The 12,314-nt window shown below is 41.0% G+C and overlaps 1 protein-coding gene across 3 annotated transcripts in view; it reads left to right on the top strand.

Annotated features, from left to right (window-relative positions):
• KNTC1 (kinetochore associated 1) overlaps window positions 1–12,314 on the top strand; it is an 86,785-nt gene that overhangs the window by 48,816 nt on the left and 25,655 nt on the right. For all 3 annotated transcript variants that reach the window (XR_009534482.1, XM_060118250.1, XM_060118252.1), the window contains exons 45-55: window positions 1,152–1,241; window positions 2,507–2,678; window positions 2,765–2,823; window positions 2,965–3,181; window positions 3,974–4,047; window positions 5,096–5,306; window positions 5,427–5,536; window positions 7,957–8,003; window positions 9,360–9,438; window positions 10,628–10,746; window positions 11,696–11,831. Coding sequence is in view for 2 of the 3 variants with exons in the window: in XM_060118250.1 (XP_059974233.1) it covers window positions 1,152–1,241; window positions 2,507–2,678; window positions 2,765–2,823; window positions 2,965–3,181; window positions 3,974–4,047; window positions 5,096–5,306; window positions 5,427–5,536; window positions 7,957–8,003; window positions 9,360–9,438; window positions 10,628–10,746; window positions 11,696–11,831 (1,314 nt within the window). In the remaining variant the exon portion in view is untranslated. The remainder of the gene's footprint in view (window positions 1–1,151; window positions 1,242–2,506; window positions 2,679–2,764; window positions 2,824–2,964; window positions 3,182–3,973; window positions 4,048–5,095; window positions 5,307–5,426; window positions 5,537–7,956; window positions 8,004–9,359; window positions 9,439–10,627; window positions 10,747–11,695; window positions 11,832–12,314) is intronic.

Genomic DNA, 12,314 nt, shown 5'->3' with positions numbered 1-12,314 from the left:
CTAGAGAGAAAGATATAAATCAAAAAGTGAAATTTCCAGGCTTTCCTGGTGGCGCAGTGGTTGAGAGTCCGCCTGCCGATGCAGGGGACCACGGGTTCGTGCCCCGGTCCGGGAAAATCCCACGTGCCACGGCGCGGCTGGGCCCGTGAGCCATGGCCACTGAGCCTGCACGTCCAGAGCCTGTGCTCCGCAACGGGAGAGGCCACAACAGTGAGAGGACTGCGTACCGCAAAAAAAAAAAAAAAAGTAATGGTGTGTGGGCAGAAACAGAACAAAGAGAATATTTCCTTTCTTTTTATAAGCATATATAGATGCCACCCAGCTAGTTCTTTTATCTTAGTATATGGTTATAGCTAGAATGAAATCCTTTGAAAAGGTTTTGCTTGGAGGCCCACACTTTTAGTTATGTCATTTCCAAGAAAAGGTCAAATTTCTCCTATTCTAATTTTCCCATCATAAATGGAAGAAAGAATTTTAATTTAAAAACTTATAAAATTATTTGAACTTCCCTGGTGGTGCAGTGGTTAAGAATCTGCCTGCCAATGCTGGAGACACGGGTTCAAGCCCTGGTCTGGGAAGATCCCACATGTCGCAGAGCAACTAAGCCCGTGCACCACAACTACTGAGCCTGTGCTCTAGAGCCCACGAGCCACAACCACTGAAGCCTGCGTGCCTAGAGCCCATGCTCTGCAACAAGTGAAACCACCACGATGAGAAGCCCCCGCACCGCAACGAAGAGTAGCCCCCACTCGCCACAACTAGAGAAAGCCCGCGCGCAGCAACGAAGACCCAACACAGCCAAAAATAAATAAATAAATAAAAAATTTTAAAAATCTTATAAAATTCTAATATGTTTATCTTTCTAGGTTTTTAGTACCTTAAGAACATTTCTCTGTATTGAAATGACATTGCCTCGTACAGGTTTCTTAAAAAACAGCTTTTGAGATGTTCTAAAGATGTATGTTTATTGTAATAGTTAATTTTAGAGATGAGAAAATGTTAGTTCATTTTTTAAAGAATAATCTAACTTAATATTGTAGTGCACTGAGCTGTTATATTTATAATCTCTGCTGATGAACATAACTGCATAAAACCATTAACCAGCCTGGCAACGTCTTCTCCAGTTTTGACGTATTTTTGTTTTTATACAGTTGGATCCCTATGACTATGAGATGATTGAAGTCGTCCTGAAAGTCATAGAAAGAGCTGATGAAAAGATAACCAACATTAATATTAATCAGGTATAACAAATATATTATAGATTTAAAAATTATGTTTTTATTTGGACCATTTTAAAAAATTACTGTTATCTAGTGTCTTTCTGGACTGTCCTCTGAGCTCCCTTTAAACTGTAGTTTTTACTCTATTTCCTTTTCTTTAAAAGGGATTCAGAAGTAAAAAGAGTTTTTGTGCTCTCCATGTTTTATCTTAATCCAGTTTTTGCTCTACTGAGGCAATTTAAATCTGGCCAAGAGTACAAAGTCACTAAAAGACTGATTTAGAAGAATTAAGGCAAAAATATTTGTCATCTGGCAAAAAAAAAAAAAAATCAAAGCATGTAAGACCCAGAGTCAGATATAGCTTTCTATATTAGTAGGTAGGTCCTGGACTAAATTCTATTTCAGTACTCAATAACTTCGTAGTGTTTTACAAATGTGGTCATAGGAGCTTACATATATTTTTAAATTGGATTTTGAAAATTAAAAGAAAATGGGTTGATTCAAAAAGTTATATAAGCCCCGGGGACTTCCCTGGCGGTCCAGTGGTTAGCATGTGTCTCTTTCATTGCCGAGGGCCTGGGTTCAATCCCTCATCAGGGAATTAAGATTGCCCACGTGCAAGTCGTGTGGCACGGCCAAAAAAAAAAAAGTTGTACAAGCCCCCAAAATATAAGATGTAGGGCTTCCCTGGTGGCGCAGTGGTTGAGAGTCTGCCTGCCGATGCAGGGGACACGGGTTCGTGCCCCGGTCCAGGAAGATCCCACATGCTGCGGAGCGGCTGGGCCCGTGAGCCATGGCTGCTGAGCCTGCGCGCCCGGAGCCTGTGCTCCGCAGCGGGAGAGGCCACATCAGTGAGAGGCCCACATACCAAAAAAAAAAAAAAAAAAAAAAAAAAATTAATAAGATGTAAACTTAAGAGAGAATATAGAGGATTAATTTTAGATCTACTGCCTATGTATTTAAAGTGAAATCAAGTATTTTTGAGATATATCTAAAACTATTTGAAGAGAGTAGAGAACTTCCAAACTCTGGTTTATAAAACATCCCACCAACAACAGATTTCCGCTGGTTTCTCCTAGTATAATTTCTTTAGTGATCACAAAAGTTATGGTTTAGAAGAATAGCATAATAGTTTTGAAGGTAAAACTATGAAAGGTTTTGATCATCTTTATGAATATTAGACTGTCCCAGGAATGGAACCCTATGATAGTGTAGAATTAGATGATTTTAAAACACTTAATGATTGGTTTAATCTCACAGGAAAATACTTTTTTATTTTAATGTAGGCATTGAGTCTTCTGAAACATTTGAAGTCATACAGGAGAATTTCTCCTCCAGTGGACCTAGAATATCAGTATATGTTGGAGCACGTAATAACTTTGCCATCAGCTGCCCAAACTCGACTGCCTTTTCACCTAATATTCTTCGGCACAGCACAGAGCTTCTGGAAAATTCTCTGTATGTTCATTAACTTCTTATGAATTGTACTGAATAGCCAAAACCCTTTTCTTGGGTAAATCATACTATCTTTGTTTCCTTTCTAGCTACAGAGCTCAGTGAAGAATCCTTCCCAACATTGCTCTTAATTTCTAAGTTAATGAAGGTAATGGGTTAAAACTCGTACAGGTCGTATCTTTATTCTATAATTAATTCAGACCCTGTGTAGAAAGATTTTATGCTGTTTTCATGTAAAGCCTTTAAAGGTGAGCATGTAAGTCAGCCTTAATTTTTCCTTTCTTTGAAGTTCTCTTTGGACACTCTGTACGTGTCTACAGCCAAACACGTTTTTGAAAAAAAACTGAAGCCTAAGCTCCTGCAGTTAACACAAGCTAAATCCTCAACACTGATTAACAAGGAGATAACTAAGATCACTCAAACCATCGAATCCTACTTGTTATCTATCGTTAACCCAGAGTGGGCTGTAGCCATTGCCATCAGTCTAGCCCAGGATGTCCCAGAAGGTATGGATTCTTCCTTTAATTGGGCTTCAAATGGTCGGCTGTGTTGTTTTTGGAACTTGTAGTAAAAAAAATGTACACTTTTCTTATCTTTAAGGAGAAAGAGTATGATAGCTTAGAAATGTATGTGCCCCCTCTCCTCACTTGCGGCACTGCTGTACATTAAAGAGGAACCAAGCAAGACGCCATGCTGCTTGCCCAGGGCGCAGAGACATAGGCATTGCTCAGCTTGAATATAGATTAATACTTTCTCATATCCAATCATACATACTTTCAATAATGAATCCTTAGACATTGTTGCATGATCAAAAAAATACACAAACACAGGCACTTATTGCCATGTTTTTGGTTGTAACAAAAGTTGAAAATAACTAATTTTTTTAAATGCTCATTTGTCAGGAACTGTTTAAAAAATAGTGTATTCATAGAATGGAATTCTATGTGGTTGATTTGGAAAGATATCCAAGATATATATTAAGTGAGAACAGCAAACTGTACTACATGTATGATCTTATCCCATTTTAATGTGCTTGAGCACATGTGCGTGCATACACACACACAAACACAGACATACACACAGAAAACTTCTGGAGGAATGTAAGGATCTAGGGAATAGGAATAGAAACTGAAGGCCTCTGTGGACTTGTACTTCCTACTTTGTATCCTCTGGCCTGTTTAAATTGTTTTTTACTATGAGTATGCTTCCTGTCATTGTTTTAAAAAACTGGCTAATTTGACTGAAATACATTGTCTTGAAAGGACTACAATTTGCTTATAGATCTTTTATCTCTCCAGGTTCCTTCAAGATGTCCAGTTTGAAATTCTGCCTGTATTTAGCTGAGAGGTGGCTTCAGAATATCCCATCTCAGGTGTGTCTGAACAGTAAGATTGAAGGCTCCTCTTTTTTTTTTTTTTTTTTCTTTTTGCGGTATGCGGGCCTCTCACTGTTGTGGCCTCTCCCGTTGCGGAGCACAGGCTCCGGACGCGCAGGCCCAGCGGCCATGGCTCACGGGCCCAGCCGCTCCGCGGCATATGGGATCCTCCCAGACCGGGGCACGAACCCGTGGTCCCCTGCATCGGCAGGCGGACTCTTAACCACTGCGCCACCAGGGAGGCCCTCCTCTTTTTTTTAAAAAAAAAATGAAAGGGTAGCTGATTTACAATATTATATTAGTTTCAGGTGTACAACATAGTGATTCAAAATTTTTATAGATTATACTTCATTTATAGTTATTATAAAATATTGGCTGTACTCCATGTACTGTAAAATATATCCTTGCAGCTTGTTTATTTTATACATAGTAGTTTGTACTTCTTATTCCCCTACCCCTATGTTGCCCCTCTCTCCTTCCCTCTCCCCACTGGTAACCACTAGTTTCTTCTCTGTGAGTCTGTTTTGTTATATACATCCGTTTGTTTTATTTTTTAGATTCCACATGTAAGTGGTAACATAGAGTATTTGTCTTTCTCTGTCTGACTTATTTCACTAAGCATAATACCCTACAGGTCTATCCATGTTGTTGCAAATGGCTAAATTTCATTCCTTCTCATGACTGAGTAATATTCCTTTATATATATGTATATACCATATCTTCTTTTTCCATTCGTCTGTCGATGGACACTTAGGTTGCTTCCATATCTTGGCTACTGTAAGTAGTGCAGCTATGAACATTGGGGTACACGCTCCGCTTTCTTTTTAATTTAAATTGTGCTCTCCTATCATCCCTTCTCATCCTGCCCCGGTGATAGGTGTTTTCAAGAGTTGGATGCCTGAAATGGAAAAAGAAGATGAGGCTTGGTGTAGATACTTAAGGGTGTAACTAAGGCAGAGAGGGACTTGACTGATAAAGCTGGATTCTTAGGCTCACTTGCGATTTAGAAAACAAGAGTTTCTTTTTGCTTGGAATTTTTTAAAAGGATGAAACACGTGAAAAAGCTGAAGCTCTATTGAAGAAGCTTCATATTCAGTACCGGCGATCAGGCACGGAAGCTGTGCTCATAGCCCACAAGCTGAACACTGCAGAGTATTTAAGAATGATCGGAAAACCAGCACATCTCATTGTCAGTCTGTACGAGCATCCCAGCATAAATCAAAGAATTCAGAATTCATCTGGCAAAGATTATCCTGGTGAGGGCAAAACCCTTTTTATCTTTTCTGTCCAAGGAGACCTATCCTTTTGATTCCCAGGTATCTTGCATTGAAAACCTGAGGTTTTCTTTCTTTAATTCTTTACCTTTAATATCTTAGATATTCACACGGCTGCCAAAGAAATAGCTGAAGTCAATGAAGTTAATTTGGAGAAAGTCTGGGACATGTTGTTGGAAAAATGGCTGTGCCCGTCTGCCAAACCTGGTGAAGTAAGTGCTTGTTCTGAGAGTGTCTGTTGTTGAGTATGAGCTGATGTCTTCTCAAAGGCTAATTATTTGTCTTGCAATGATACGACTTCTAATTAGGAGCACGGAATGTTAGAAGAAGGAACATTCGAGCTTTTTTTTTTTTTTTTTTTTTTGCGGTACGCGGGCCTCTCACTGTTGTGGCCTCTCCCGTTGCGGAGCACAGGCTCCGGACGCTCAGGCCCAGCGGCCATGGCTCACGGGCCCAGCCGCTCTGCGGCACGTGGGATCCTCCCGGACCAGGGCACGAACCCATATCCCCTGCATCGGCAGGCGGACTCTCAACCACTGCGCCACCAGGGAAGCCCCATTCTACCTTTTAATTGATGAATCAAATTAATTTCAGATGAATTTCAGATGAATTCTTGTATAAAAGAAGCGGCCTATTCTTAGGCTCAGATTCATGTATTTTATTTTTTTATTTTGAAATAATTTTAAAGGTACAGAAAAGTTGCAAGAATAGTATAAAGGAATTCCCTGTATATCCTTCGCCCAGATCTATCAGCTTTTAACATTTTGCCACATCTGCTTCATCACTCTTCCTGTAATATATTTACCCATAACATTTTTCTGAACCATTTGAGAGTGAATTACATGTGTCATGCCCCTTTACCCCTTAAGAATTAAGTTTGTAGGTCAAAGAACAAGGATTTTCTTTTACTTAACCACAGTATAATTATCAAAATCAGATAATTTAATATTGATACAATATTGATAAAATACATATATGTATGTATGTATACCTGAATTTATGGTCCGTGTTACAATTTAACCAGTTGTGCCAATAACGTTCCTTACAGCAGTTTTCTCCTCTGGGACCAGAATCTAATCCAGGATTATGTGTTGCATTTATTTGTCATGTCTAATCTCTTTTCCTCTAGAACAGCTCCATAACTTTTCTGTCTTTCATGACACTGACATTTTTGAACAGTTTAGGCCCGTTATTTTGCCCCTCAGCTTGGGCTTGTCTGTATCCTCATGATAAGATTGGAGTTACGCATTTTGGATAGAATATTACCTGAGTGATGGTGTGTCTTTCCCAGGGTCTGACATCTGGGGGCACACAATGTCTCTTTGGCCTAATAGGGATGTTAATTTAGCTAACTTGGTTATGCTGTTGTCCATTTCTGTACCACATAATTACTACGTTTCCTTTTATAATTATTAGGGGAGATGTTTTGAGACAGTGAAATATTCTGTTCTTCAGATTCCCCCCTGCACCACACATGTGCCCTGATTTAGACTCTACTGATGATTCTTACCTGAATCTATTTTATCTGTGATGGGACCTGGACATTTTTGAAGGGTGCAGGCCATTTGGTTTATAAAATGTCTCATTCTGGGTTTACTGATGTTTCTCATGATTAGATTCAGGTTATGGATTCTTAGCAGCAATACTCTATAGGTGATGTGTTCTCTTCAGATATGAGAACACACAGCATCCGTTTTTGAAATAATATTAACATCTAAATTTATGATGGGATTCGGCAATCCAAATGCAGAATCTTCTGAATTGTTTCTTCTGAGTTTTCAAGCAGAATTTAATGAGGGAGATTCTATAATTCCTCTATCCACCTAGGCAGATATCCTTGAAAAAAATCCATATTTAAACAAATAGTATAACTAACATGACATTAGATTTTCAACTAGTGGTTTTTATATTACTTGGCATTCACTTTAACTAGTATTTTTTGAGTATTTACCAAGAGCAAGGACTGTGTATCAGTGGAAACAGAGGACTTAGAAGCATATCCAGGCCACGTAGAATCTGTGTTTGACTCAAACTCACATGTTTTAACTTACGCATAAATCTGGAGCACTAAACTGAAAGCCCCTTGAGACCAGGAACTGTGTTTATACATAGAGCACCTAATGCATTTCTTTGTAAGTCCCCATAAATATATACTGAATTAATGGATAACTCATAAAATTCATGGAGTCCTTTCTTTTAAAAACTTACCCAATGAATGTAAGCTCCAGGAGGACAGGAATATTTGTTTTATTCACTCAGGCAAATGCCTGGTGCATGGTAAGTGCTTAGTACATATTTGTTGACTGAATGAATGTGAGTAAACCCATTTTTTAAAGCAAGAATCTTCTCATAAAGTAATGAATTACACTGTAATTCCATGACTGTAAATAAAAATTTTTTTATAAATCTTTTTTTTTTTTTCTTTTTTTTTGGTGTCATCAAACATAGAGGTGCTGGGAGTTGAACCCAGGACCTCATGTATGCTCAGTGTGCACTCTACCACTGAGCTACACCTCCTCCTGTAAATATAATTTTGTATATTGGGTTTTTTCATCTAATAGACTTTCATAAGCTTATACAGTCAACCAACTTTCTTCAATTTTTAACTTTTTTTTTTTTCACTTTTTCAAAGACACCATCGGAATTATTTGAACTTCAGGAAGATGAAGCACTGCGAAGGTATTCTTCCTGTACTTATGTTTGTCTACATCCTGTTGCCTAGTAGGAACCTTACCAATGAATATGTTAGACATTGGACTTTCTTGGTATAACTTGGATCAGAACCTCTGAGAAGAATCAGTTCATTGATATATGGCTGTGAGTGTGTTAAGTATCTCCAGTGGAATAAATAAAAAACAACCAAGATCCAGAGTTTCTGAACCCTCAGTGAGTTCCTACTAGAACACCTTTAGCAGAGAATGTACATCAAGCAAAGGAAAACTCTTCTGTAGCTGGGACGCTGGGTTCTCTCTCCCTGGGGAGCTAGGCTGGTTCAGATATAGGCCACCAGGATTTCTTTTTCCCCTTCTAACCTAAGACTGAGACCTAGAAAGGCACATTGGTGTTACGTACTGTGCTAAGTCTGATTGGTCGTGGCTTTTGCTCTCTTGAGAAGACTATATCTGTGCTCAAATCAGAAAATGTGGTAATCTATTAATGATGCTTGTCATAGGCATGGGAAAGGGAGTGGTAGCATGCATCCGAACTTTTTGCCATTCTGGTCTGGACCAAAGTAGGTCAGCTCACTCATGAAGCCCTACACCCTACATTGGCCCCGGAGATCTGATAGTGAGAGAGGATGTGGAAAGATAAACACCGGAAAAGCGTTTTTCCCGGTTTGGGGAGAACTGGCCTAGGATCCCCTCCATGCTCTTCTTTCCTCTGGGCACCCCTTCATCCTTGCTTAGTCCTTTAAGGGCAGGGACACCTCTGTCTAAGCAAGAGGTAGCTCCTGGAGCATCTGACTGAACCAGCCACCTGGACAGGCTTAGAGGGAAACAGTTCAGAGAGAGAGAGAGAGAACCCCAAGAAGGAGATCCCAAAGGGATCATGCCAATTTCATAACTTCCTGCCTTTTCCCACTGGCATCTCCCCCCGCCTCCCCTTCCAGTACACCTGATTGCCTTGCCCTTCTCTGGAGGGGGCCAGTCAGCCCTGAGTCCGGAGGTTAAAACGTGCCACTAACAAGGTCCTGTGAACTAAACCTGAAGTTTCCATGTGTCATGTTCAATGTACTTTGCAGCTATGGTTTGTATGGTTTGTATTAATTCCTTAACTAGAAAGAATATACATTTTGGGAGGTTGACTAGCCATTTCATAGATGAGAGGACTGAGGCTTGACATTTATTGTCTTTATTATCTTCTTTAGCTGCGAAGGAACTCAAGAAAAGATTAAGCACCCTTTAAAGGAGATAGCCCTTCAGGCCTGTGTTTGGGATGTCTAATGACTTTTTCTGTGGACAGTAAAACAGGTCTCTTGTTTTGCTAATCTCTCACTAAGTTAAAGTCTAAATGTAATTAACCATTTTTTTTCAGAGTCCTGTATCTCCTTCTGTCTCGTCCGGTTGATTATAGTTCAAGAATGCTGTTCATTTTTGCAACATCAGCTACAACGGTAAGCTCTACAAACTTAGTCAAAGCTCATCTTTGCATCTAAGCTTAACATTTTTTTCCTGCGTGTTTACCATTTACAAATGATTAAGATAATGCTCACTTCTGTACTTACTCAAAGTACGTCTTACTCTACAGATGAGGATTGTAGTATCTGCCGAGCTCCGCTTAGTGCTGGCTTCTGAAACATCCTGCTTGGCAAACTGAGTGGTGCAGCTGTTGACAGTTCCCACGGGTTATCCACATTCACTGTCGTAACGCCCTGGTCCAGCTGCATCCCTAATACCAGAGGCCCCAACGAGCCAGCCTGAGAGAAGTCTCCACCCTGGTCTCCAGGCCCTGCCTGAGCTCTCACACCCCCCCCCACTAAACTCTAGGGATAACTTTCCCTTATCCCTAAAGGCAACTCGATCTCCGGCCTTCAGGGTTTTGCATATAGAAATGTCCTCTGAGGCAGTTGGAGCAGGAAGAAAGGGGAAAAGGCTGAGATGCTGATTGTATGTCCTTGACTGCAAAGGGGGGAAGAATCCCTTCTTGCATATTAGTTTATCTGATAGTCATTCTTTCAAGTAAAAATGGTGTTCCATGAAAAGTGCCTGGTTCAGCTCACAGCTCAGTCATACAAGGGCTTTTCCCTGAAAAAACCCATCGCATCGCGGTGTGCTTTATGAGTACTTCCTGTTTAGTCATGTAGAACATTAATGAATATGTTTTGATTAATTAATAGTAACACGTATTCAGGTGTGAACTCATAGTACTATATTCAGGAGTTGAGGTTTAATAAAATTAATCCTTATTGCTTCAAGAACCTTCTTAAGTGGACGTCTCTTGTTTTCAATACTGCAAATGTGAAGAATGTGGTGGCTGCCACAGCAGTTGGGTGTTCCTACTGTTCACCCACCAGTGCTTTTGCACCATCAGTGCAAATATTAACACAGTGTAAAAGGCAGGTATACCATTATAGTATTATTACAAAAGTGGTTCTAACTCTTTTCCTTCTCAAAGAGTGTAAGAAACCCTCCAACCTCCATGCAGGGGTCCATGGAACACACTTTAAGAACCACTGACTCCCTAAGGGCAGACATAGACTTTAATCTTTTAGAAACTGATGTGGCTCATGTTACCTAGATGGAAACTCAGTTATCCAACTACAACACGCGGCACAGCTCTACAAACCTCTTTTGGTCTTACAGACGTTAGGTGTGCACCAGCTCACTTTCGCCCACAGAACACGAGCCCTGCAGTGTCTCCTCTATTTGGCTGACAAGGAAACTGTAGAATCTCTCTTCAAAAAACCCATTGAAGAAGTGAAGTAAGTAGAAGTTTAAAAATCGTATTAATAGAAAACAGATGCTTTGGAAGCATAACCTTTTTTTTTTTTTTTTTTTTTTTTTTGCGGTACGCGGGCCTCTCACCGCCGCGGCTTCTCCCGTTGCGGAGCACAGGCTCCAGACTCGCAGGCTTGGCGGCCACGGTCCACGGGCCAAGCCGCTCCACAGCACGTGGGATCCTCCTGGACCGGGGCACGAACCCGCATCCCCCACATCGGCAGGCAGACTCCCAACCACTGCGCCACCAAGGAAGCCCTGGAAGCATAACTTTTAAGCCCCATAGTTCAGAAGAGCGCGTTAGAGGGGCCATGTCAACGTGGTTCTGTTGACTTGAGTGTCCTTGACGTTCTGGCAAAGGGGAAACAGGCCTTTAAGAACATCTTGTTTCCCTCGAGTCTTTGAGACATTTAGAAACTGAGTGTTTTCTTCATCTTGCTCAGATTGATTTCTTTTTATATATATATAAATTTATTTTATTTATTTATTTTTGGCTGCGTTGGGTCTTTGTTGCTGTGCACGGGCTTTCTCTAGTTGCGGCGAGCGGGGGCTACTCTTCGTTGCAGTGTTCAGGCTTCTCATTGCAGTGGCTTCTCTTATTGTGGAGCACGGGGTCTAGGTGCATGGGCTTCAGTAGTTGTGGCTCACAGGCTCAGTAGTTGTGGTGCACAGGCTTAGTTGCTCCGTGGCATGTGGAATCTTCCCGCACCAGGGCTCAAACCTGTGTGCCCTGGATTGGCAGGTGGATTCTTAACCACTGAGCCACCAGGGAAGCCCCTCAAATTGATTTCTTTCTAATATTTCATGACTATATTTAAAAGCCTAAAATAGACATTTATCAACAAACTGTCCGATATTTCCAAGGGTTGGCTTTTATTTTAAATGTAAATATGGTCAGTGAGGATGATTCCCATACATGCCTCTGTTTTCCAGATCTTATTTGAAATGTATAACTTTTCTGGCATCATTTGAGGCTCTGAATATCCCCATCACATATGAATTATTTTGCAACAGTCCTAAAGAAGGAATGATTAAAGGTCTATGGAAAAACCACAGCCACGAATCCATGGTATGTAGACTGAGTCATCCGGCAGTGGGGCCTCCGTCTTCTCAGATGCTCTTGTGTTCACTCAGCTGCCTGCCACCACTCAGAGTTCTGAAAGCCAGAACCAGAGAAACTTGGTTCCTGAACAGGTCTACTGCTCTGAGGGCTTCCTGACTTTCCTATCCTGGCAAGTGACAAGGCAACTTGGAAGTCCCCTTACCTCTCTCCCTGAAAGCCTAAGGCCTGAAGCCATCCCTACCTACACTTTTATAATCCCTCCCCAAGTCCTGCCTGTCCTCATCTAGGCAGACTTCCCTGTGTAGGGAGTATTGCTTCTCTTCCTTCTAGTTGCTGGTGGGAATGTAGTCTCTGAGGAAGTTGGAGCCCAGGGCGGGAAGGGTATGAGGCCAACAGGCAAACTGTTCTAGGACAGAAGAAACAAAAGTGGGGGAGGAAGGAGAGTCTGAGATGCTGTGAGTCCATAACGGCAAGAAAGAAAAAGAATAA

The sequence above is a fragment of the Mesoplodon densirostris genome, chromosome 15 (genome assembly GCF_025265405.1).
Source record: "Mesoplodon densirostris isolate mMesDen1 chromosome 15, mMesDen1 primary haplotype, whole genome shotgun sequence".
NCBI classification, from domain to species: domain Eukaryota; kingdom Metazoa; phylum Chordata; class Mammalia; order Artiodactyla; family Ziphiidae; genus Mesoplodon; species Mesoplodon densirostris.
Note: the sequence above shows the minus strand (reverse complement) of the source record. Positions and strands in the feature narration are given on the sequence as shown.